A 25,738-nucleotide genomic window follows, 5' to 3' on the forward strand; every position below is an offset into this window, starting at 1 on the left:
AATGGCACTGAAGATGAAACTTTGAAAAAAAAAGATTGACTTTATAGTTGTAAAAGATTAGAAGTCATACTGAAAGACATGTTGAGTTACATATTCTAGAAGGGGGATGTTAAGAAAATGGCATTTCTTTTAAAGTTTGTTCTAATGCAGAATATCTTATTACTAGCGAATTAAGTTTATCTTTGACTTTAAAAAGTTATTTGGAGAGTGGGACTCATGTAACCTTCTTTTGACTCCTTCCAAAAAAGAAAGAAATTCATTAAAAAAATCCTAATGATAGCAGTGTCTGAGATGAACATTTATTATTTTTGGCTTTACTGATGATTATTCATCATTAACCTGGCTATTCTCAACAGTGTCTAGTGTAGGGCAGTAACATTTCTGATTCTGTGGACCTGGAGCACGAACATAGGCAGTTCTCAACAACCTGATTTATGAACTAAATCATGCAGACTAAACATTCTAAAGTATTGTCTAGCTTCCCAAACTCCATGAACAGCTTACCTGTGAGCTGAGAACCTCATTCTTTCCAGGGAGGCCAGTCAGATTCTGGGCCAAGTCCCTGGGCCTTGAAACATCCCCAATTAATCCCAAGTCCTTTTACAAATACATAATTTTTTGCAAGTGCCTTGAGGGAGGGGTAAAATATTGGGAGGCATCAGTCTAAATGTTACTGGACAGATCCAGTGATCTTTAAAGAATATTAATCAGAAAATATTATTTAGAATGCTTATTCTATTCTAGAATAGTCCAGACAGACTGAATATAATTATGAATGCAGAAACTAGAATGAATAATAACCAATGTTTTGATCAAACTCAGGAGAGACTTAAGTTTTGATTAAGGTGAGGAATGAACTTGTGTGATACTCAGAAAGTTAGTTGTGTTTGTTGCGTTTACTGTGTCTCAGGAGTTGTTGATCATTTTATGTGCGTGATCTCATTTAATTCTTGTTACAAGGAGACACCTCCACTCAGAGTCTGTTTGCTTTTATACAAATTTCTGACAGGTTGGTTGTTGGTTGCTGTTAGCAAATTAGGAACAATGGATATCCCCGAAGCGGGTAGAATGCTTTACTGTAATTGGAAGCAGGAAATCAGAGTTGACACCAAGGTAGAAGAGATGGTGAAAAGCAAGCCCAAGAGTTTATAAAGTGTAGCTGCTTGTGACCCCCTTACTACTGGGTAGATCATCCTCTGTAAATCAGTAGATGTTGGCACACAGTTTGTGGCAGAGATGTCATTACAAAGCGTTACTCACTGTCTTTATCTAAAAAAGCAGAAAAGTGTAGTATACCCTTTTCAAAAAAATGTCTGTTATACTTAACAGTAGTTGACTCTTCAGTTTAATTCGGTACACAAAATTCAGGTAATCGGTACATAACATTCAGCTAATCAAAATGACTCTTCATTCATAGATTGACATTTTACCTTAGACAGACTTAAAAAACTCAGATATTTGAAAATAATTAGTGTATGCCACCATGTAATAGAGAAAAATATAGTTTGTGAAACAAGTATATATGAGCATTCATCCTTATCTGAGAAGCTGTGAAATAGTTTTATTAGATTATAGTTTTAGTGTTTTGGCAGTTTAGGATAACTATAGGATCTAGTATTACCCTCTTATTGTGTAGATGAGATATTGGGCATGAAACCTTAAATTACTTGCCCAGAGACCAGTGACTAGTTATTGAGAGTGGGATTATCGTAGATTGACAAAAGCATCAGTCTCCCCAGCTATAATTTTTTGCCATGCATTGCCTTATTTAAATTTATATGCTGTTAAAATGAGATGTGGAGAACAGACTAGTGGTTGCCAGAGGCGAGGAGGGTGGGGGCATGGTGAAATAGGCAAAGGGATTGAGAGCTACAGATTTCCAGCTATAAAATAAATAAGTCATAGGGATGTGTAATGTACCGCAGTGGGAATAGAGTCAGTAACATTGTAATAAGTTTATTGCATAATCTGTAAAAGTATATAATCAGTATGTTTCATGCCTGAAATGAACATATCATTGTAAGTCAACTAACCTTCAGTAAAAACAACAAAAGCAAAATAACAATTGAATTTCACTTAATTCAGTAGAGCAAAACATAGGAATTTAAATGGCCATTCTCATATGCTGTTATTTTTTTTTTTTAGGTTGTGGGAAAAAGTCTGGTTTTGAAAATCATTAATTTTTTTAAAAAGAAATTATAGTAGTAAAATCAAATTTTGAAATTTTCATTGCTGTTTTTGAATACTGCTCAAAGTGAAAGACTGCTTTTAATTTTATTTTCAATAGTTATGAAAAATTTCCAACAGAAAAGTTGAAGGAACTTTATAAAGTGAACATATGTGTACCTAACACCTCAATTCTGCCACTGGTACTTTACCATACTCTTTTTTCTAACCATATATTCATTCCTCTATTTGTACCTCAATCTGTTTTATTTTTTTTGATGCCTTTCAAAGTTGTAGGCCACAGTACTAATGTTTTAGTATGCGTATCATTATCTAGAAATCAGTGTTTGTAATTTCTTTTTTGAAGTGAATTTTATAGAAAATGAAATGTGACTTTTGACAGTTGTATGTGCCAAACCCAGCCACAGGTTATGGAAGATTATCATAACCCCAGAAAGTTCCCTTGTGGTGCTCCTCTCAGAGGCAACCTGCTTTAATTGTTTCCCACCATACGACAGATGAGTTTTGCTTATTTTAGATTTTCATGTAAGTGGCCTCATAGAGTATACACTGTTCTGCGGAAGGCTTCTTTCACCCAGCACAGTGTTTTTGGAACCTCATCCTTTCTGTAGTTATCAGTAGTTTGTTCCTATCTGTTGTTGTGTAGTATTTCTGTATGAATATTCTGTAGGTATTCACTTATTGATGGACGCCTGGGCTGTTTGTTAGTTTTCTGTTATGAATAAAGCTTATGAACGTTATTGTAGAGTGTTACTGATGTTGTATTAATGCTTTCCCATGATTTCGAGAATAAGATACACTATATAAAAAAAATGATATATATAATTTTGACCAGTCATTGAGTATTTCAAGTTTTCCCATTAGATCATCATTATCATATTGCCAGGTTAATGTTCAGCTGAACAAATGTGTCCTAAGCACCTCCTGTGGAAAGCACTGAGGCAAGACTACAGAAATAGAGAATATGGATCCTGTCCTAAGAGAGTATAAAGTTTGGGGTGAGGGTGTGTGTGCAGTGGATACAGTGTAGGAAAACATATTTAGTGCTTCCTATACGAGACATTGTTTTAAATGTTTTTGCCCATTTAATCCTCATAACAATCTACTAGAGTAATTTTGTTTTGTTTTTTAATAGATGAGGAAATTGAAACAGAGGTCTTAAAGTTAGTAAGTAGTAAAGCTGGATTCAAATCAGGAAATCTGTTCTTAACCACTGTGCTGTATTATCTCTGTAGTTGTTTTAAGGCATAAACAGTTAGTTGTTATCCGTGAGTAAGTAACTAATGGTGAGTCAGAAGGCAGTATGTGCTCCAGCAGTGGTCCTGGTAAAGTGCTTAGCCATTAAGAAAGGCAGTTTCTGATGGGAGAAACCCAGAAATTTGAGCTCACTTTTGAAGGATGTCTGGGTTTCCATATGCACAGAAACTTTGGGTGATAGTACAGAGGGGGATGATCCCCTGGAGAAGGAAATGGTGACCCACTCCAGTATCCTTGCCTGGAAAATCTCATGGACAGAGGAGCCTGGTGGGCTTCAGTCCATGGGGTTGCAAAGAGTCGGACACGGCTGAGTGACTAACACACACACAGGCACACAGACAACGCATTTGCTCAGGAAATAGGAAGTTACCTATTAGAACTTAAGTAAAAAAAAAATCAAGATACATTTTTAGATACATGTTTTTAGGAACAGTAGGTAAAAATATCAACTTATCTACCTGAAAGAATTGTTTTGTGAACTGGTTACTGGGACTAATGTATAATAAACACACTATCATCTTAAGGGTAAACTCTCAAAGAAAAAGAATTAAGTTTCTGTTATGTGGAGGGGTGATTTTACAAAGAAATGGGTCTTGGGAAGTGGGAATCTTGAACATAAATGAAGGATTTTGATCTTTCTATTAAGTGAGAGTTCAAATTAAGAACTAGGAAGAAATGCTAAAAATCCTAGTGGCTGTGTGACACAGCGGCACATTGGTAGGTAAGAGATTTGAGGCAGGAGAACAGAAGGCCACTACAGAGACCCAGCTGGTAGAGGATAAAGGTCTGAACAACAACACTGTTGGGGAAATAGGAAGGAGGAGTGTTAAAAAGTAAGTCTGTGTTCATTTATTTTTACTTACACATTTCTGCTTCTCTAATCCCCATCAGCTTTTTAAACAATGAGTTACAAATCGCTGAATGTCTTTGGTGCCAGAAGCCTGACAGTGGTTGGAGCCAGCGGGGGTTGAGTTTTTCATGTAGCAGAAACGCTGGAGACAGTTGTTAGAGGCCCTTTTCCCTTTGACTTCTTGTCCTGCCCTCTGTTTTCCCTCTCATTCTCATCACTGCCTTTCACCCTCACAGTTCCAAGTTTGGCCTCCAGGAAATACATCTCCATTCTCAACAGGACAAAAGACACATTCTTTTTCATCAGGAAAATAATGTTTCTTCTAGAAGGTTCCATCATGGTTTTTGGCTGCACTGTGTGGCTTGTGGGATCTTAGTTCTCTGACCAGGGGCTGTACCCAGGCCCCCACAGTGAAAGTGTGGAGTCCTAGCCACTGGACTGCCAGAAAACTCCGGAAGGTCCCATCCTTTAGAGTCCCACTCAGTAGTATCCATTACTGGCTGAACTTTGGCACACAGCCCACTCGTGGCTGAACCAGAGTCTGGGAAAAGCTAATTTTATTATTATTTTAAATTTATATTTTTTTATAATTTTGTTAGTTCTTTTATTTGTAGCTGTGCTGGGTCTTTGTGGCTGTGTGGGCTTTGCTCCAGTGGTGGTGAACAGGGGCTACCCTCTAGTTGTGGTGTGTGGCTTCTCATTGCCATGCCTTCTCCTGTTGCCTAGCACAGGCTCTAGGGCATCCAAGCTTTGTAGTTGCAGCTCCCAGACTCCAGAGCACAGGCTTAATAGGGGCACAGCTTAGTTGCTCGGAGGCATGTGGATCCTCCTGGATCAGGGAACGAACCAGTGTCTCCTGCATTGGCAGGTGGATTCTTTATCACTGAACCACCAGGGAAGCCCAGAGCTAATTTTAAAAATCCTTTAATTGAAATGTAATGTATCACACTATAATATCTACATACAGAAAAGTATCGTGTAGTCCATATACAGCTTTCTGAATTTTCACAAACCAAACACAGCTTTCTAACCAGCACCCAAAATCAAGAAACAGAAATTACCAGCTTCCCAGAAACCGTTGTGTTCCATTCTGTCCTCCTGTCACACTGGGGGTGGGGGTAACTACCGTTGTGGCTTCTAGATTAATTTTGCCTGTTTCAGAGTTTATGTAAATAGAATCAGAAGTAGATATTCTTTTGTGTCTGGCTTCTTTTGTTTAATACTGTTAGTGTTAGATTCATGTATATCCTCATTTGTGGCTATCAATCTTTAATTCTTGTTGCTGTCTAGTACCCCGTTAATGATCAGATAACAGTCGCTTTTTCCCGTCTGTTACTGATGAGCATCAACAGTAGTTTCAGGTTCGGCACTGTTTTGAACAGTGCTGCTGTAAGATTCTAGTGCATGTCTTTTGTTGAACATAATTATACATATGTACTGGATATATAGTGAAGTGAAAGTTGCTCAATCGTGTCCTATTCTTTGTGACCCCATGGACTATACAGTCCATGGAATTCTCCAGGCCAGACTACTGGAGTGGGTAGCCTTTCTCTTCTGCAGGGGATCTTCCCAACCGAAGGATTGAACCCAGTTTTCCTGCATTGCAGGTGGATTCTTTACTAGCTGAGCCACAAGGAAAGCCCAAGAATACTGGAGTGGGTAGCCTATCCCTTCTCCAGTGGATCAAACTGCTGGTCCACAGAGTACACGTGTGTTTAGTTTTAATGTTAATAAATGCTAGTAGTTTTCCAAAATGGATGGCTTTATATCCTCACCAATACTTGGAGTTTTCCATAGTTGTAATTTTAGCCATCCTAGTGGATATGGGGTAGTGTCTCATTGTGGTTTTAGTTCGTATTTGAGAAGGTGATTGTTAACCTGGCTGTACTGTTAGCCTGAACGAAACTGGCGTCTGGCGGAAAGGAAGAAGGGAGGATTACGTATCTATTGATAGATAGGTGAGTGCTGTTTTCCCCAGTTTACTTATGGAGAAACAGAGGCAGAGAGGGGCAGTGTAACTTGCCTAAGGTCATATTGCTGGTCGGTGGTGGAAGGAAGACTTGAACCCATGAAGTCTGGATGCAGAGCCTGTGGTCTAAGCTACTGCACTGTAGAGCCAGAAGAGTCTGCCGCACAAGCTTGAGTATGGTTCTTAAGTGAAAGTCTGTCTTTTAGTCTTCTTTCTCTGATACTGATAATGATAATCAATGTTTATTGCATATTTGCTACATTATAAGCAATTTGCGTGTACATGTTAACTCATTCAGTCCTTGTGGCATCCTTATGAGGTGGGTAGTAGTATTATTACCATCATTATTATTTTTGTCATCCCTATTTTGGAGAGGTGAAAAAAAGACTCGTGAGGTTAAGTAACTTGACTCATGTCTTGAACATTGGTTGTGGCGGAACCAGGATTTAAACTTAGGCAGCTTTGCTTGGCAGCCCAACAGGCTGAATGATGACACTCAGTCACCTTCCTGCCAAGCAGGGAGCTTCTGCACATAATGTCTTTGACATTGTTCATTAGTCCTAGCTCACCTAAAATAACAGTTATTTCTAGTGCTAGTCAAATTTCTCACTTGTTTGTCCTAAGGCAGTTTACAAGGAGATTGTCTATAGGAGCTGAAAAGCACTTTTTGTGTGGTTCACAAGTGGCTGGTAATGGAGTAGGCGTAAAGTGGGTCTTCAGGGTTTTGAGCATGAGGGTCCCTCCTCTCCCTTAAAACTTTCTCCGCCCTGTCCCAGAACAGAGGTAAAACTTGCACATTATGAAGGAATAAATTGCAAAGTACACGAAAATAGAAAAATGAAAGTAAAAATCACCTAAAATCTTACCACTCAGACCCACTCACTGTTACTGTTGCACTAATGAGAATGAGTTTCTAGGAAACACCTTAAGTACTGACTGCTGTCATGTGAACAAAATAATGCTGCTTTTAATAATACAAGTTATTGAATTATAGTATTTTCCATGGCTGTTTTACAAAGTAATGCATTATCATTAATATTAATATGCTGATTAAGAGAATAGCTCTTGCAGATCACTGTTTCTGACATGAGGCTTACTGACCCACGCACAGGGGCTTGAGCTCAGGTTGTCACTGCCCTTCATGATTTTGTAACGCTTACGTTTATTCCCCTAGACGGTGGTAAGTAGAGCAGAGCCGAACGTCACCAGTCAGCTCTGCCTTGTGTTCTCTTACTGAGCAAAATGGGTTCACTCTGCGTTACCTACCCTCTGCCTGAGAAGAGTGTTAAGGACTCTGCGCCTCCAGGCAGACTCCAGATTCAGCCACACACTTCACGCCTCACAGTACATATCCCCAGTTGAGGTCCTGGGTGTACACTGTGGTATTGCTGGCCCCTGCCTCCAAGGATCTTAGTTTAGTGGATGAATCGCATAGCACACAGGTGAGGTCTGCTGGGAAAGACCTTCCTTCTTTTTTACAGACGGGCAAACCGAGGGGAAGTGACTTAGGGAAGGTCATTCCACTGCTCGGTGACAGACCTGGGACCTACACCCCAGTCCTCTGACTCAAGGTCCAGAGCCTTTTCAGAAATAACCGGGCATCTCTCGTTTTTCAGCAAACACTGTATTGTGTAAAATGTCAGGAATGAAGTTAAAGGTGCTAGAGCTTTTAACAGGTTCTTGCTAGTGATTAGGGAATAATAGAAGTCTAAAGGTGTGTTTTAACCCCCATGTTTTGTTGTGTTTTGGTTGTAGTCAAGTGACACGCAGTCTTTTGCACAGAAGCTCCAACTCCGGGTGCCGTCTGTGGAGTCTTTGTTTCGGAGTCCAGTAAAGGAATCTCTAGTCCGATCATCCTCTAAAGAATCTTTGGTACGCACGTCTTCTAGAGAATCCCTGAATCGGTTCGACCTGGACTCTTCTGCTGCCTTCTTTGATCCACCCTCTGATATGGAGAGTGAGACTGAAGACTCACTCGGGAATGTAGACAGTCTCGGCAAAGAGCAGTTGATCCAGTGGTTGCGGAGGACGGAACGAAGGTTGAATGGCTACAGAGGGAAATGTTGTGAGGTAGGGGCATGACTTTTTTTTGCTAGTATGAAAATTTCCTCCTCATGTTCTCTAATTCATGTTACGGCCTGGTCTTTACGCCTGTCGTTGGCTGAACTGTTGATTCCCTAGCTCCGCTGGATCCTGGTGGTAAGTAGTGTGTGGCAGTATCTAGTTAAAGACCTTCACTGGTGCTGAGGCCCTTCGGCCAGGACTCTTAGTAAAATTTTGGAGCAAATTGTTGCCTGTAGCCTTCTGAATCTCACATTGCTTTCTCCACCCTCCCTCTGCTTCTCATTCAGTTAGTGTGAGGTGGGGCCCAAGAACTTCTTTTTCTATTTAAATAGCAGGCTCCAGGTGATGCTTTTGTTTGTGAGACTGATCTGTGACCACAGTTTGAGTAGTCTTTAGGCAATGGGCTCTAATCGCATTTTGTGAATTAGGTATGTGAGGTATGTGTCTAGGTGAGATCCCATTTTATGAATTATGTATTAGAGGTATGTGTCTAGGTGAAATCAAATGTAATCTAGTATTTTTATAGTCAAGTTGCATTTTATTTTTTAGAAATATATTACCTATATTATTTAGTTTCAACTGTATATGCATATAATTAACTTGAATTGTCTATTAAAGTGTTCCTTTGACTTATTTTTTGACTTCCATAATGAGATATTTTAGCAGAGTTTAGAATAGTTAACTGCATTTATGTAGGAATGACTGATGTTATTTGTGACTTTTTCTTTATTTTAGCTTGTTACAGCTTATCAGGCTCTTCATAGAGAGAAGAAAAAGCTACAAGTAAGTGATTTATTGGCTATTTATATTGATTCATATGTAATTTTAAAATTAGAAAGGATTTTGTAATAAGACCCTGGCTTTTAATAATTGTTCATATGACCAAAGTATTTAACCTGTTTTACTATTAGGGATTTTGATGAAGAGAATGAGAGAAATCTCAAATGTTTTTGCCTCTGGTAGGGATGGGCTTCCTCGAGAGCAGTATTTAAGAAGTTTGGATTTAACTTGCTTGCCTCTCTCAAGTATGTTTCCTGGTCGCTCAGTCTGTAGGCTGCATCTTTGTTTTACTGGTAGATAAATATACAACTTGAAGGAGATGGCAACCCCCTCCAGTATTCTTGCCTGGAAAATCCCATGGACGGAGGAGTCTGATAAGCTACAGTCCATGGGATTGCCAAGAGTCGGCACAACTGAGCAACTTCACTTTCGCTTTCAAATACCTGAAGACATCTGTTTCTTATCCTTATATCAGGGTCCAAAAATAAGCATCCTCTCTTCTGTTTCCTGAGGTTGCTGCTTATAAAGTGTGTGGAGAGTAGGAGTGATTATAGTTCTCCTGGTAACTTACTTCTGCCCTTCTCTGTCATCCTGTTCGTGGCCAAAAATTTCCCAGCAGGCGTCCCAGGGGATAATTCACATGTCAGAGCTCAGGGGAACTATCACTCCAGTTCAGACGGTGCTGTTATTTATAAAATGCAAATAGTCTTCACTCTTACTGTACAAGTTATTAAAACAGTTTAACGTATTGTCCCATTAAGAGACATTAATTGTATAACCAAAAAGTTATTTGTAAAGTGAGTTTTGGTAAACTTTATTTCCCTATGTATATTATTTTAAAATATTTAATTTACCATTAATAATAGTCTGCTTTGAGTACAACATTAAATTATATGACTTTGGTTTGGAATATAATCAGTTGAGAATAGTAACATCAGTTATTTGTTGCTGATTTCACTATTCTAATTGTCCCTAACATGTGTGAAAATTAGATTATTACACATAAAGTATTTGATTTGATAATTTGTTAAACATGTGGTCTGTAGAAGTGAGGGGATAGTTCTGATTTAATCCATTGTATTATTAATATTCCATAAACTCATTCTCAAAAGGTCATCTTATTCCTAAGTTCTGTGAGGACCTTGCTTGTGTTTCTTTGATTTGTCTGTTTTTTTGTTTCTAGATGTACATAAATCTACCACTAAGTGGCAGGAGAGAGTTGTGATTGCCTAGTTGCAGAAGTAAAGGGTGTTAGAAGTAAAATTCAGTGATTTGTGATCTTTTTAACTTGATTTTCATTACTATGTCATGTGATTGTTTGAACCAGCTTTTTTTTTTTTTTTTTCCTTTTAAAGGGTATATTAAGTCAGAGTCAGGATAAAGCACTTCGGAGGATTGGAGAGTTAAGAGAGGTAAGTTGAGAATAGTACTTTGAGAATAGTGACTAAATTTCTCATATTTATCAGGACTGTTTTATGTATTGGGATAGTTTCATATGTACCCCATTATAGTGAAAACTAGCTAGATCAGCCTACAAGACCAGGGGTCAGTTCTTTTAGTTTTTATTTGTGTGGTTTCCCTAAGATACATGTTGGTGAAATTACAGGCAGACCTTATTTTATTGTGCTTCAGAGATCTTGCATTTTTACAGATTGAAGGTTTGTGGCAACCCTGTGTTATCAGATGAAGGTATCTTTTAGCAATAAAATATTTTTTGAATTATTAAGGTATGTGCTTTTTTAATGCTGTTGCACACTAAATAGTTATTTAGTGTAAATAGTGTAAACATGACTTTTACATACTCTGGGAAACCAAAAGTATTGTTTTATTGCAATACTTATTTTGTTGTGTTGGTTTGAAATGAATCCATTATATCTCTAAGATGTTCCCGTAATGACTTAAAAATGGCTTATTTAACAATAGAATGTAATTTGCCTGCATAGACAGTCAGTGACAACTTCTAAGGCTAACCTGTCTCTTAGGTAGTTCAGGCTTCTTTTTGTTTTTTCCTAATCAGCAACCTTTTTACCTTTTTGGTGAAGTAAAACAAAAATTATGTTTCTTGTAATTTGGGGGGAAGGGTGTAATTTTTACAGTAAACTATCAAATCCAGGCAAATACTTATCATTTGGAGTCATGCTTTGCTAATTTCTGTTTCTGGTCCTACCTTAAGAAGATTGGAAAATATTGGCTTAAATTGGTTAGAGAACAGCATTTTAGGTCTCTGCTATATCACTTATTATAATCATTTTACCATCTTTTAGTCATAAACTATAACAGATGTAGAAAATCATGACAGAAATACAGCTTCCACATACGTAGTGACCACTGTGTAGCCATCACCGTGGTCAAGAAGTAGAATGTTGCTGGCCATCCAGAAAGTCCTCTGTGCTTCCCAGCCCATTCACAGCGCCTTCCCTTTCTCCAAAAGTAACTGCTATCCTAACTTAAATGTATTTCCCTGTATTTCTTTTAAGGTTTTATCACCTAAGTGTATACCTTGAGATGCTATAGTCTTGCCTATGTAAAAACTTTTTGATGTATCTTTTAAGTCTCTCTAAATCTACTTGTCTTCTTATTCCTTTTCTTTTCCTTGCATTTCATCTGTGGAAGAGCTTGATGATAATTGAGAAGATCCAAAATTGCTCATTTGCCTTAATCCCAACATTATAAACCTCATAGACTTGAAATAACAGATCATGAACCTGTTATTGCCAAATTCAGACTTAAATTGAAGAAAGTAGGGAGAACCACTAGACCATTCAGGTATGACCTAAATCAAATCCCTTACAGTTATACAGTGGAAGTGACAAATAGATTCACAGGTTTAGATCTGATAGAGTGCCTGATGAACTATGGATGGAGGTTCGTGGCATTGTACAGGAGGCAGTGATCAAGATCATCCCCAAGAAAAAGAAATGCAAAACGGCAAAATGGTTGTCTGAGTAGGCCTTACAAATAGCTGAGAAGAGAAAAGAAGTGAAAGGCAAAGGAGAAAAGGAAAGATATACCCATTTGAATGCAGAGTTCCACAGAATAATAAGGAGAGATAAGAAAGCCTTCCTCCATGATCAATGCAAAGAAAAAGAGGAAGGCAATAGAATGGGAAAGACTAGAGATCTTGTCAAGAAAATTAGATATACTAAGGGAACATTTCATGCAAAGATGAGCACAATAAAGGACAGAAATGGTATGGGCCTAACAGAAGTAGAAGATATTAAGAAGAGGTGGCAAGAATACATATAAGAACTATACAAAAAAGATCTTCATGCCCCAGATAACCATGATGGTGTGATCACTCACCTAGAGCCAGACATCCTGGAATGCGAAGTCAAGTGGGCCTTAAGAAGCATCAGTACGAACAAAACTAGTGAAGGTGATGGAATTCCAGTTGAGCTGTTTCAAATCCTGAAAGATGATGCTGTGAAAGTGCTGCACTCAATATGCCAGCAAATTTGGAAAACTCAGCAGTGGCCATAGGACTGGAAAAGGTCAGTTTTCATTCCAATGCCAAAGAATGTTCAAACTACTGCACAATTGCACTCATCTCACATGCTAGTAAAGTCATGCTCAAAATTCTCCAAGCCAGGCTTCAGCAATACGTGAACCGTGAACTTCCTGATGTTCAAGCTGGATTTAGAAAAGCCAGAGGAACCAGAGATCAAATTGCCAACATCTACTGGATCGTCGAAAAAGCAAAGAAATTCCAGAAAAACATCTACTTTTGCTTTAGTGACTACGCCAAAGCTTTTGACTATGTGGATCACAACAAACTGTGGAAAATTTTTCAAGAGATGGGAATACCAGATCTCCTGACCTGCCTCCTGAGAAATCTGTATACAGGTCAAGAAGCAACAGTTAGAACTGGACATGGAGCAACAGACTGGTTCCAAATTGGGAAAGGAGTACATCAAGGCTGTATATTGTCACCCTGCTTATTTAACTTATATGCAGAGTATATCATATGAAATGCCAGCCTGATGAATCACAAGCTGGAATCAAGATTGCCGGGAGAAATATCAATAACCTCAGATACACAGATGACACCACCCTTATGACAGAAAGCAAAGAAGAACTAAAGAGCCTGTTGATGAAAGTGAAAGAGGAGAGTGAAAAAGTTGGCTTAAAACTCAGCAATCAGAAAACTAAGATCATGGCATCCAGTGGAAACAGTGACAGACTTTATTTTTTTGGGCTCCAAAATCACTGTGGATGGTGAATGCAGCCATTAAATTAAAAGACGCTTGCTCCTTGGAAGAAAAGTTATGACCAACCTAGACAGCATATTCAAAAGCAGAGACATTACTTCGCCAACAAAGGTCTGTCTAGTCAAAGCTATGGTTTTTCCTGTGGTCATGTATGGATGTGAGGGTTGGACTATAAAGAAAGCTGAGTGCTGAAGAATTGATGCTTTTGAACTGTGGTGTTGGAGAAGACTCTTGAGAGTCCCTTGGCCTGCAAAGAGATCCAACCAGTCCATCCTAAAGGAAATCAGTCCTGAATATTCATTGGAAGGACTGATGCTGAAGCTGAAACTCCAATACTTTGGCTACCTGATGCAAAGAACCAGCTCATTGGTAAAGACCCTGATGCTGGGAAAGATTGAAGGCAGGAGGAGAAGGGGACGACAGAGGATTAGATGGTTGGATGGCATCACTGATGCGATGGACTTCAGGAGTTGTGGATGGACACGGAAGCCTGATGTGCTGCAGTTCATAGGGTCGCAAAGAGTTGGACATGACTGAATGACTGAACTGAATACTGTCATCAATTATGATTACTGAAATTAGTTAAATGCATTTTTATATGCTATTGCAATCCTTCCAACATTTAAAAAATCCTTTTCCATATCTATGCTGTTAGATCATAAAGCATAATACATATACTCTTTTTTTTTTTTAACTCTTGCGGTGTATTTGTTCTACAAGTATAGTTAACGTTCACCAGAAACAAAAGATGCCCAGCTGTTATACTTGCACCTCCTCCAGCCTCTCCACTGCATGGCTCCTGACCCCTACGCATGGTTTTCCGAATATTAACACTTCTGTGACGTCTTAGAGGTCAAACTAGAATTGCGGAGTCTTGGGCTGAGTAGGAGTTCAGGTTTTGTTTCTTCTCAGTCACTTTCTATTATTACTAGAAAAGGGGTACATTTAGCACTTTGTTGAGGGACAAATAATATGGCACTTTTACTCAAAAGGTTTTTCTTAGTTAAAGGTATTTGATACATTCCACTCATCAGAGTACCTGGGAAAATAATCAGAAAGATCTTATAAAACTTATGCATAAAAATGTTAATTCCAGGATGTGTCCGAATTGGCAAACAGTTCAGATGGCCCAACAATAAGACAGTTATTGAATTGGTTGTTATGTTTAGTAATGGTACAGAGCCGTTTATTATTGTGCTAAAAAGTTCAAATAGTGTAGCTTTACATCAAAGGTAAGTTTCCTAGATACCAAATATATAAAGATGGATAAGACAAAGTCTTTGACCAAATGAAGCTCAGTTTCTAGTGGGTAAGACACGCATACATATATGCTTACATATATAACACACTGTTAGGTAGTAAACAATTCTATTGGGGAAATAAAGCAGCATAAAGGATTGAAGGTTGAGTGAGGCCTTTAGAGGGTGGTCACACACTGGTTACTCTCTGAAGAACTCATTATAGGGAGCTAAGAATGGAAGTGAGAGCCTGTTAAAACAGCTGTAGTAGTGGTGGGGGTGGTGGCAGGGGTGGAAGTGGTGGGAAATGGTCAGACTTGCTATTGCTTTGAGGGTTTGCTGATGATTAGAAATGGGGGAAAAGAGAGGAGTCAAGATTGAACCCAACACTTTTGGCTTGGGTGATAGTGAATTGTGGCATCATTTGTTGAGTTAGAGGATAGTGGAGAGGAGATTTATTGGGAGAGAAATCAGGCTTCAGAGTCTGGTGGTAGTGTCACATGGAAGAAGGATTAGGGTTGTTCTTAGTGACCCCAAGGATCTAATTAGAAGAACTTTCTAAAAGTGGAAAGTAACCCCTGGTGCTGGGTCCAGTTCTGGAGCTCGTGGGACCTTGTTATGGTGGTGGTAGACAACTGGCTAGCCACCCTGTAGGCTGTAGTCAGGATGTAAGTAGACAGTTCCTTTATAACTATGGTCTCTATTATTAGTGAAGTTTTTAGTGGTAGAATAAGGTCTCTATAAGGAAGGAGCAGGGGACAGGATTAAAAATTGTTTCCATTATATGCAAGGACTGCTTAAGATGAGGAGACGAAAACATTCAGAACCTGAACACTCATATTAATATAAATCACAGAAGTTTTTGTGGGCTGGTATCTAGTATGGTAGAAAGTAGAAAATTATTTGAAAGGAATGAATTTTAAAGAAAGTAAAGGACTGCATTGCTATTAAGGAGATGCACAGCTGTTCCATACTAAAGAATTGTCCTACGCAGGTTCGTGGGGGACAGTAGCTTTCCAGACTTTGGGATTTCATGGGTCATTTCCTTCCAGAAATGGGGTACAAGAGACTTGTCATAGGGCTGCTTTTATTTTTTTCAAGTGAGGACATTGAGAATGAGGAACTAGGTTCTTTTATTGTCATTATTTCTTGAAAGAAATTTTTTTAAAAATAACAAACAATTAGGAAGGACACAGTCTCAGGATAAGGTACGTTGTTTAGATGAAAGATCTTAAAACCTGTCTTGATCTTAAGACCAGCATTTGGAGACTCCGGCTGTGGGGGAAGGCCAAGCCAGCAGTGAGAGGAGCAGGCCCTGTGCTGGGAGGCCTGGAGGCTGTGTGGGTGTTGGGAAGAGAGGACAGTTAGTACTTCAGCATTTTGAGAATTAGTAAATTTGAAACAATTCAAGAAGAGGGCGTTGCTTATGAGTCCTTGAAAATACTGTTTGAAGAAAAGTTTCCAGAGTTGTGTGAGGGGTGGATTAAATCAGATGAAAACTTGAGGTAAGAATTCTCTCTTGAAAGCCTACTGAAGGAAATTAATCTTCAAAATTATTAGAGATTGGGATTATGGTTACGTATGGGGAAAAAGGGCCTAAACATTGTGGAGAAGGTAACGAAAGAATTTGGTTATATGCAGAGATCGGCAGAGATAAATGAAATATGACTTTGACTATTTTGAGCTTCGAGAATGAGAAAAGTACGAATCCTGGAAAAAGAGAGGGTTTGGATGGAATATCCGCTGTGTTCCAGGTGTTAATCTCCAGCATTCTAATGGAGCAGGTGTCAGGGAGAAGCCCTGAGGACTTGAAACTGAGCCCAGAGGGCTAGCTGCCGATAGAATCAATGAAGGCCATGGTGGAAACTCTAAAGACAGGAGGAGCTCTGCACCTGCAGAAAGCAGGTACCTCGCTTGAGGAAGTAATTATTAGAGACTGAGTGGGGAGGTAAAGACCATTGGATTTAGTTAGGAATGCTTTTATTAATGACCTGAGGAAAGCAGCATTTTAAGTAACGTCAGGAACTTGAAATATCACTGTTTGGTGATCCAGTAGGTCAGCCTTTTCATTTGAGGAAGCTTCTGATTTTGGCAATTGATCACTTTCATGTATTGGAAAAAGGAAGGCTCTGTTGATCATCTAGTTACTTACTGTATAACAGTTCAGTTTTAGATCAAGTGAATTTAAGATAACACAGGCAGAAAGATGTCTTAAAGTATGATAAAGTTTTACCTTTATCTTAAGTAAGATTTTTAAAATCCTTTCTACAGAATTATTAATTCAGCAGTGATTAAGGTCTAAAAGTGTTTTCTCCTCTTGGATCTTTATACTCTTTAAAGAACAGAATTATTTGTTGAGGTAAATACTAGTTTTAAATGCTAATTATTCTCTAATTTTGTTGCTTATACCTTAAGAGTAATACAGTCTGGGTTGATCAGTTTTTAAGTTTTGAAAACTTCAGGTTCATGTTTTTTGTTTTATACTGAAAACTGCCTGTGAATCCTTTATGTTTTAGGAGCTTCAAATGGACCAACAAGCAAAAAAACATCTTCAGGAGGAGTTTGATGCATCTTTAGAGGAAAAAGATCAGTATATCAGTGTTCTCCAGACTCAGGTAAAAAAAAAAGTGTGGAATTTTTAGATAAAGGAAAATAAAGGGATTTTGATGGGATATGTGATAGGTTCTTTTTTTTGTTTTTTTAAGGCCTATTGTTAAAACTCTCTGCTTTTCAACTCAGTTTTAAGAATTTTTGATTTATTGTGTCTTCTGGCTAAGATATCACTGAAAATAGCAAATACCAAAATTGTTTGCATTGGGAGTAAATTTTTTACTTTTATTTTTTTCCCTCCATTATAGCAAAAGTGATACCTTTTACTCTATCCCTTTTCTGTTTTAAAGAAAGTACTACTGCCATAATTTTTTTTTCCCCCTAATGAAAACCTTTTTGTTTTTAGGTTTCTTTGCTGAAGCAACGGTTACGAAATGGCCCACTGAATGCTGAGCTACCAAAACCACTCCCTCAGATGGAACCGGAGGCTGAAGGCGTCACTAAAGAGAACACAGACAGTGATGTAGAGCCAGTAGGTAAGCTTCAGCTTGTCAGGAGGTTAAGTTAAATGCTAGAGGAGGGTGTTGAGCGATTCTAGGGCAGGAACTAGTAGGCATGGACTGAGGTGGAAGGAAAATGTCCCTGACCCTCATATTTCTAGAAAGATGCGTTAAAAACAAAATTTAACTGAGTCCATTTAGAAGATCTTATTGGCATAATTCAGTGATTCATGAATTGGGCAGCATCTCTAGCAGATTCAAAAGAGCTCCTGGGAGCTGTACAAAATGAAGGAATGAAAGACTTTTATAGACAGAAGAGCGTGGAACAAGGAAGTTAGAGTAGCGAAGAGTGGATTGGTTGTGACAAGGCCCCTTTCCTTTGGAGGAGGCAGGGGTCTGTCAGGCTTGTGACCTCGCTAGTGTTGACCGGGTGATTCCTGCTGAACTGGCTTAAGATTCCATTTCTGGGAGAGGTCAAAACTGTAATTAAGTCTCAGTTTGGTGGCTTGGGGCTTAACATAACCCTCCATCTTGGACCTGTTGTCTTGTTTTTAACAGATGCAAGAGTTTTGATGGTTTTTTGGGCTTTTTGTTTATTGTTATTCGGGAGAAAGTAAGTAATTGTTTTACTACTTGAAAGTCTATGAGTAGCATACATTTGCATTGTCATTGAAATTCATTACATTATACTGTTTTATTGAGAGTGGCAGCTAGACTTCATATAAAAGGTCAGGTCTACTCAAGATTAAGGAATATGCTCTTTGTCATTATTTGTCTCTTTTTGTTTTTAAGTAATACTGCTTACATATTTCTACTTTAAAAGATCCCAGTATTTGCCCTATTACTTGCTTTCTAACTGAAAAGAAAGAACAGTTAAATTCTGTTTTAAAATCCAATTATAGTCCACCCTAGTCTTAGAGACTTTGAGGTATCTATTCGGTAAAATTTCCAGTTTTTATTTACTAGCTTCCTTGCAAAGAAATTGATGATAAACTTTTGGTCCAGCCAGCACCAGAGCAAAGAGCTGAACAGCCATCTATCTGAGCAACCAGCCTGTAAGGGCTCTTGAAATACTCTCTGTCCTGTTTCATTAATGTAAGGAGGTGGAGAAAGCTTACTTGCCAAAACTCCTCTCTGGAAGAGATGAGAATACTTTGGAAGGAATACTTTACAGATCATTTTGGTATAGGCTCTGAGGCACAGGGGGCACTGGCAAAGAGTGAAAGATGGCCATGAAACTGTCTTTTCAGGAGGGTGGATTCAGTTAACACTAGTTAACTCTTGAGTGCTGTGTGTCATTTGGGCTAGGGTGGAACCATGGAAGAGGTGAATGTACTCCTCAGCTCCTTCAGCTACAGATCACACAAATAGCAGCAAGGTAGAAGTTGGGAAGGGTGCCCCTCTCTGCTCTGAGTGGCTCAGAGTATAGCAAAGTGTTGGGATGAGCATACATTCTGTGCACTAACAGAATCCAGGGGAGTCCTCAGGTTCTTTACTGACAGCCCCTGTTTATGCCGCTTTACTGTTGACAGTGGGAGATGGAGCTTCTGCTAAAGCAGTGGAAGCACTTCAGCAGAGAGTTAAGCGTCAGGAGAACCTGCTGCAGCGCTGCAAGGAGACCATTCGGTCACATAAGGAGCAGTGTGCGCAGTTAACTAGTGAGAAAGAAGCCCTGCAGGAGCAACTGGATGAAAGACTTCAAGAACTAGAAAAGATGAAGGTAAAGGAGCGAATGAGTGTGATGTGCCTACCGCAGCCCAGTGACGGTTAGATCCTCAGGCCCCAGCGCGGCCGCCACCTCCTCTGGAAGGCCTGCCCCTTGCTCCGTAGACAGCGTGGAGAGGGCCCTCGAGTGCCCTGGGAGTCTGCCATTTATCGTCCTTTTGACACATCCTGTGTTCTCTTCTACTAGACTTGTAGGAGTATTCAAATTTAGATAAAATGTTTAGAGTTCGCATATAAGAAGAAACTTTATTAGAGATGGAAATGAATTTTTAAAATTTTTTTAGGAGCTTCATATGGCTGAGAAGACTAAACTTATCACTCAGTTGCGTGATGCAAAGAACTTAATTGAACAGCTTGAACAAGATAAGGTAAAACAACAAAACTTATGATACTAAAATTTGTCGAGGGCCCCCCTGCCCCAGTTCATTTTTGGAAGCAATTAGAAGCATTCAGACTTCTGCTTTCCAAAATGATTACGGCTGCTTCCATGAAAAAACCTCTTTGTTTTCATTTCTAGATTTATATAACTATTAGTTTTGTATCATGTGAAGCTGCATCTGTGATTTCTTGATCCAGTCAGCATTTTGATTTGTAGATTAGAATGCTGTTGCAAAAGAAATTTGTTTATAGTACATAACTATTTTTAGAGAAAAGTTAAATTATAGTTAAGGCATTACTAAATGTGAATGATATAAGTATTGTCTTTCAAATATAATAGAAACAGATCTGTCAGATAAATTGCCCAAAAAATAAAGCAGTAGTAATATATACATTAACATAAATAAAAATTTCTGCAAATAAACTTGAGAGTGTATAGGTGAGATTGGCGATTTAGAGTTGGGACAGTAGCTTCAGCTATGACAGCAAAGACAACTAAAAAAATTCATGAACAGTTTTGACTAAAGTTTTTCAGTGCCAGGTTTATGGGTCCTTTTTTTTTTCTTTTTCAAAGTAGCTTCCAATTAGTTCTACACCATCCACCATGTTCTTTAGTTTGGTACTTAAAACTACAGATTTTAAGTGACCATATAATTAAGAAAGTGTCAGAGCTGTTCTGCTGTTGAAATGTATTGTCAGTCTTTTCGTTCTGTCCACTTTACTATATTATATTCCATTAACTTCATAAAGACCTTGCTTAAAAAAATTTTTGAGAAAATTTATTATAGAGAATACAAAGATTAATAAAAGGAATTCCTGTGAACCCATCACCCAACTTCAACACGTAATATCTCAGGCTAATTTTGTTTCATCTTATATTCTCAGCTGCTAGTATCCTCATCCCAGGATTGTTTTGGAGCAAGTCTAAGAAATCTTATCATTTCTTCTATAAGTATTTTCACGAGTCTTTTAAAATAAAGGACTATTTTTATTTTTATAAAAATATAATAACATTATCATGATCACGTCTAAAAATTTAATAGCAATTCCTTGATAACAGTCTCAACAGTTTCAGATTTTCCCTTTTGTCTCATGCACTTTTGGCCTTTTTTGTGATGCAGAATCCAAATGAGGTTCTTTTATTGCAGTTTGTTGTTGTGACTCTTAAGGCTTTTTTAAATCTATAGGTTCCACTCCTCTCTCTCTCTGTCTCTCTGTCTTTCCACTGTGAGTTGGTTTTTGAGGAAACTGAAGCCTCATGATTTTGTTTTGAAATTTGTATAATAATGCCCCTCTTACCTGGTTTTTAATCTGTTCATTAATGTTAGCCATCTGGAAGAGTCAGACCCTAAAACAAGAGTTGACAAACCCTAGAAGTAAGGTAATACTCTTGTTAATATCATAAACTAGCTGTCACAGAGTCTTAGTTTTCAAGAGACAAGTTGAACTACACTTTTTTTTTGTTTGTTAGTTGCAAATGACTGATTTAACATCTACTGTTTGATTATATTTCCCCCCAGCGACCTTCATTTCTTGTGTAGATTATCCAGAAAGTGGGAAGACAGTTAGCAAATTGGAGGAATGGGATTGCCCCACTGACAGTAATAAGGAGTGGTGTTGGGACCAGAGATTGTCACAAGAGGAAAGAGAAAAACCAGGTAGATCTGTACCACAGTCTCGGTCCATCCAGTGTGGCAGCGGTGACCTTATGCTCTTGGCAGCCTTTGGGTCTTCCCCTATGTTAGAGCGCAGTTCAGTAATCATGGTTGGTTGTGAGCCAAGTACAAAAGGCTGTATTTTGTTGATTTATTGTAAACTGTTTACTAAGACAGGGAAAATTATAGTAAGCATTTATGAAAAGATTATAAATCTTTTAACTAAAATGTGTTTTTAACAGTTTAAAGATTGAAACTATTATTAAAACAATTTTTATATTAGAAATACCCTGATATGCTAGGTAGCTGAAGTTATTGTAGTACATAGTGTAGTATATACTCAGGACACAGACCTGAGTTTGTGAAATACTGAAATAATTCTTATGCTCTACTTAGTAAGAAACATTATGTTTTCTGCCCTTGAAAGTAAGTTTGTTGTGTGCTCTTAATAATGCAGTTTTGTTATGTAAACGCTTTAGAGTCTGCGCTTCTATTTAGGGAATGGTAATAGCAGAGACAAAACGTCAGATGCATGAAACCCTGGAAATGAAAGAAGAAGAAATTGCCCAACTTCGCAGTCGCATCAAACAGATGACTACCCAGGGAGAGGAGTTACGGGAACAGAAAGAAAAGTCTGAAAGAGCTGGTAAGAAATCAGGGGTTACTTGTTTTATGTTGGAACTCAGAAGTCATGTGAAGTGCTTGACTAACCAACATTTAGAAAAATTAGTTAAATATGGATAAAAATGTTCAATTCTAGAGCCTCTTTATAAAGACGTAGTAGGCTGTTCTTTAGAAGAGGCAGGGCTTGGCAAACTATGGCCTGTGCTGGTAATGCAGCTCATGCTGGGCCTATTATATAGAACCCTGCAAAGCCTACAGTATTTATTATCTGGCTCTTTGTGAAAAATGTTTGGTGACCACTGCCTTGGGCTGTCAAAATTTAGGTGTACATTTTGGAACAGCCCAGGTAGGCACAGTGTGGTACATACTAAATAACTGCTACCTTATGGATGCTTGGGGATAAACAAAAAGTATAAAATACAGTTTGCTTTTTTAAGAGAATGATGGAATAATTCAGCATTATACAGAGCAGCATTGTGTTCTGACCCAACAAATGCTAGGCTGTGAAGTGTTGGGACTAGCACAGTGTTCAGCAGGGTATGATACTGAGTAAGGCAAGATAGGAAAGGAGAGGTGCTTGAAAGGGGTGAGAGCAGAGAGAATGGGACCTCCAGGTTCATGAGGATGGGAGTTTTGAGTTGGGCCTCAGGTAGTGAATAGAATGGGCCTACACAGACAGGCGGGGCAACACACATTTCAGATTCTAGATCATAAGCAGGCACAGTGACCATAGGTGGTGTGTGTGTCAGTTGGAAATCATTCTTGCTGAAGTGGAAAATGAAGTTGGATTGTGAAGGAACTGACTGTTAAAGTCTGTAAAGATACTGAGTAGCTGAGTTTAGACTTTGGTGTGTTTTCCGTGTTAGGAAACCCGTAATAGGAAAGTATAAATGTGATGGAAACCAGTGTTGTATGTAGAAAAGAAACGAAGTGCAAAGTTGAACTTAAGAGCAAAGGTAGAAACCCAGGTTTTGGAAACTGAGAGCTTTGGCCGCCTTGTCTAGGATGGTGGATCTGGGAAGAAGAGGAGGGGTTGATTCTGCAGAATTTGGTATCCAGCCAGCTTGAAGGGGCAGAAGAAAAGCAGGAGTCTAAGAAGACATCAGAGATTTAAGGTGTGGAGACTGAATGAACCACATGACTCCAGAAGAAAGGGAGTCTAAGTGGGGACACTGAGGAATGGAGTGAACGATGAGTTTGCTTAGATTCTCTGAATTTGAGCCAATTATGCGCTTTCCAGATGGAATTGACTTGTGGAAATTTGGAAATAAGACATTGGAGCGTCTTTCTGGAGTCATTAGCCTGAGGTTGCAGTCTGTGGGTCACATTACGCAAGAGGCTGATTTCTCTGAGACTGCTCTGCTGGCAGCAGTGGTGGCACCTGCTGCTGATGGCCAGCTGTCACTTTCTGCAAGGCTGTCATGAGTGCCTTGCTTGTATTCACTCACGTATGTGTGTGTATTTCATCCTTAACATTTCTGTGACCTGTATACTGTTGTTCTCATTTTACAAATAAGGAATGAGACAGGAAAACTTAAGAACATAGAAGTTAAGTAACTTGCTTAGATTCACCCACAGAAACTAAATGGGTAGTTGAGATTTGAATCTGGGCATTTTGCATCTGGCGTCTGTGCTCTTAACATAGAGATCTTGCATTTGGTGAAGAGAAGTAAATGACAAGAAAAAAGTTAACTTGGGATGTCATAGGAATAGTGGCCACTTAGGCTTCTGGGGAATATAGGAGGCATTTCCAAAAATGCAGAAGGTGGGATGAAGATTTTTTAAAATTTCTTTTAATTTGCGTGAGGATTCAATTATTAGAATGCAGTTTCAGAAATGATTTTAGAAACCAGATTGTAAGGTTTAAGGAGAGGAATGGGTCTGAATGAGAGGGGTAGTTGGTTCACACTAGATGTGCTCCGAAATATCTCCTTGCAGTTATTTTAAACCTAAGAAGATTTCCTTTTAGAGAGCATTAGTAGCAAAATCTCTCAGGTTATAATCTCTAACAACTTCCTTGAAGCAGTTGGAGACTTATGAGATGCTGTTAAACACTGGTTTCTGTGAACAGAAAAACCTATTCCAAAGTCTGAGCTTCTCATGTCAAGCCTTTTCATTTTTATTGTTGCTTTTGTTGACTGTTGTAGCCAGCTGAGAGAAAATAATGATGGTGAAGGGTTACATTTCCTTTTTAAATTGAGGTGTATCTTGGTGAGGGGATAGAAACCCATGAATAACAAATAAAATGAGGTGAATGATGAAAAGGCAGGTGAAACATACAGTTAATTCATATGTAGGATAAAAATTTCCCAGGCTGCTGTTGCAGTCAACTGTTTTGTAATATAGCCCTCCTTCTCCTACTTCTCTGAAACTCCAGATATATTTTGTCTTTATTTGTTTATTTTTTAGTTGAGGTATAGTTGATATATAAGTTTCAGGTATATAACATAGTGATTCACAATTGTTAAATGTTGTATTCCATTTATAGTTACTATAAAATATTGGCTATATTCCTTGTGCTTATACATGGTAGTTTGTACCTTTTATGTATTTTGCCTTTAAATATGATTTTCGTAAAACTTTATAAATATTTAATACCCTATAAGTTAAAAAACTTATTTGTGTATTGTACTGTCAAAGTATTTAAAATTAATAAATACTTAAAGAGGGAATTAAGATTTATAGTTATTTAATAGAAATATTTACTTTGGAAAGTCTTTGGATAACAATGAGTGCTTTTATAGATATTTTTGAAATTATATTTGTAGTCATAATTATTGGGTTAATGATAGAAAATTGTAGCATACTGATTCCATATTGAGGATGTTGTCCTTTAAAATCTATAATGAAAGTTAGTTTTGTGCATCAACTGAATTTTATCTAATGGTTTTAGTTTAGTCTGAACAGAATTGTTCAAATACAATATGGTTCTTGGTTCACTTATAAGTGATTATTCCAATTAACAGAAAAGTCCAAATTTAGTAATAAAAGTAAGAAAATGTCTTTGTAAAGGAAGTAGAGTTTCTGTAGTAGCATATGAATATCATCTGGCGCTTGGAGAATTTAGTTTCTCTGTTAAATGTTTGTCTTTCTCTTAGATTTAAAATTCAAAGGCTAAACACATAAAAGCTGACCATGGGGTTAAGATTTTTAGAAGTAAATGTGTACATAAAATAATTATCAAAGAATCTGAACTCTTCCAATGCATTTTTTATTGTAAAAAATTAATTTATATTTAGCAGTTCTTGACATGTGGGTATTTGCAGACAAATAACTAATTTGGGGGGCACACTTATTCTGGAGGTCAAATCAGCTCAAATACATTCCTCACTACTTTTCTTGGAAAACAGTCTATTGCACTGCTTCTCACAGTTTTTCTAGACAAACTGTGGTGCTTCTCATATGTTGGAGGACAAAGGAAATCTGAGTGTCTCTGATTTTAAAAAGAATAATACTATCATAAAATACTTAGACTGTGGGTACATGGTAACACGCCTGCTGGATGTTGTATCAGCCTTCAGCTCTACAGTGGAACTGCTAGGCGTGTCTTCTGAAGAACAGTACTGTAGCACTTTTGTGTTTTTAAAATTACTTATTTCAGTGGATAAAGAAAGCCAAAAAATAAATATTTTTGTTACAAGCATTTTACAACACTGTTGATAGTATTCCTTTCTAGGTGTTATTTTAAAATAGATGGTCATATCATCAAGTAACCAGATTTTAAATTTGGAGAATTCTGGTGATTCAGCTTAA

The 25,738-nt window shown here is 38.1% G+C and overlaps 1 protein-coding gene across 5 annotated transcripts in view; it reads left to right on the top strand.

Annotated features, from left to right (window-relative positions):
• Positions 1-25,738, top strand: part of GOLGA4 (golgin A4) — a 104,655-nt gene that overhangs the window by 31,274 nt on the left and 47,643 nt on the right. For 3 of the 5 annotated variants that reach the window (XM_069561302.1, XM_069561303.1, XM_069561305.1), the window contains 8 exons: positions 8,019-8,333; positions 9,063-9,110; positions 10,463-10,519; positions 17,070-17,168; positions 17,510-17,639; positions 19,136-19,323; positions 19,613-19,696; positions 21,860-22,007. In XM_069561302.1, coding sequence (XP_069417403.1) covers positions 8,019-8,333; positions 9,063-9,110; positions 10,463-10,519; positions 17,070-17,168; positions 17,510-17,639; positions 19,136-19,323; positions 19,613-19,696; positions 21,860-22,007 — 1,069 coding nt within the window. The remainder of the gene's footprint in view (positions 1-8,018; positions 8,334-9,062; positions 9,111-10,462; positions 10,520-17,069; positions 17,169-17,509; positions 17,640-19,135; positions 19,324-19,612; positions 19,697-21,859; positions 22,008-25,738) is intronic. The other 2 variants (XM_069561304.1, XM_069561306.1) reach the window with 1 other exon arrangement.

This window comes from Ovis canadensis, chromosome 19 (genome assembly GCF_042477335.2).
Source record: "Ovis canadensis isolate MfBH-ARS-UI-01 breed Bighorn chromosome 19, ARS-UI_OviCan_v2, whole genome shotgun sequence".
Lineage (NCBI taxonomy): Eukaryota > Metazoa > Chordata > Mammalia > Artiodactyla > Bovidae > Ovis > Ovis canadensis.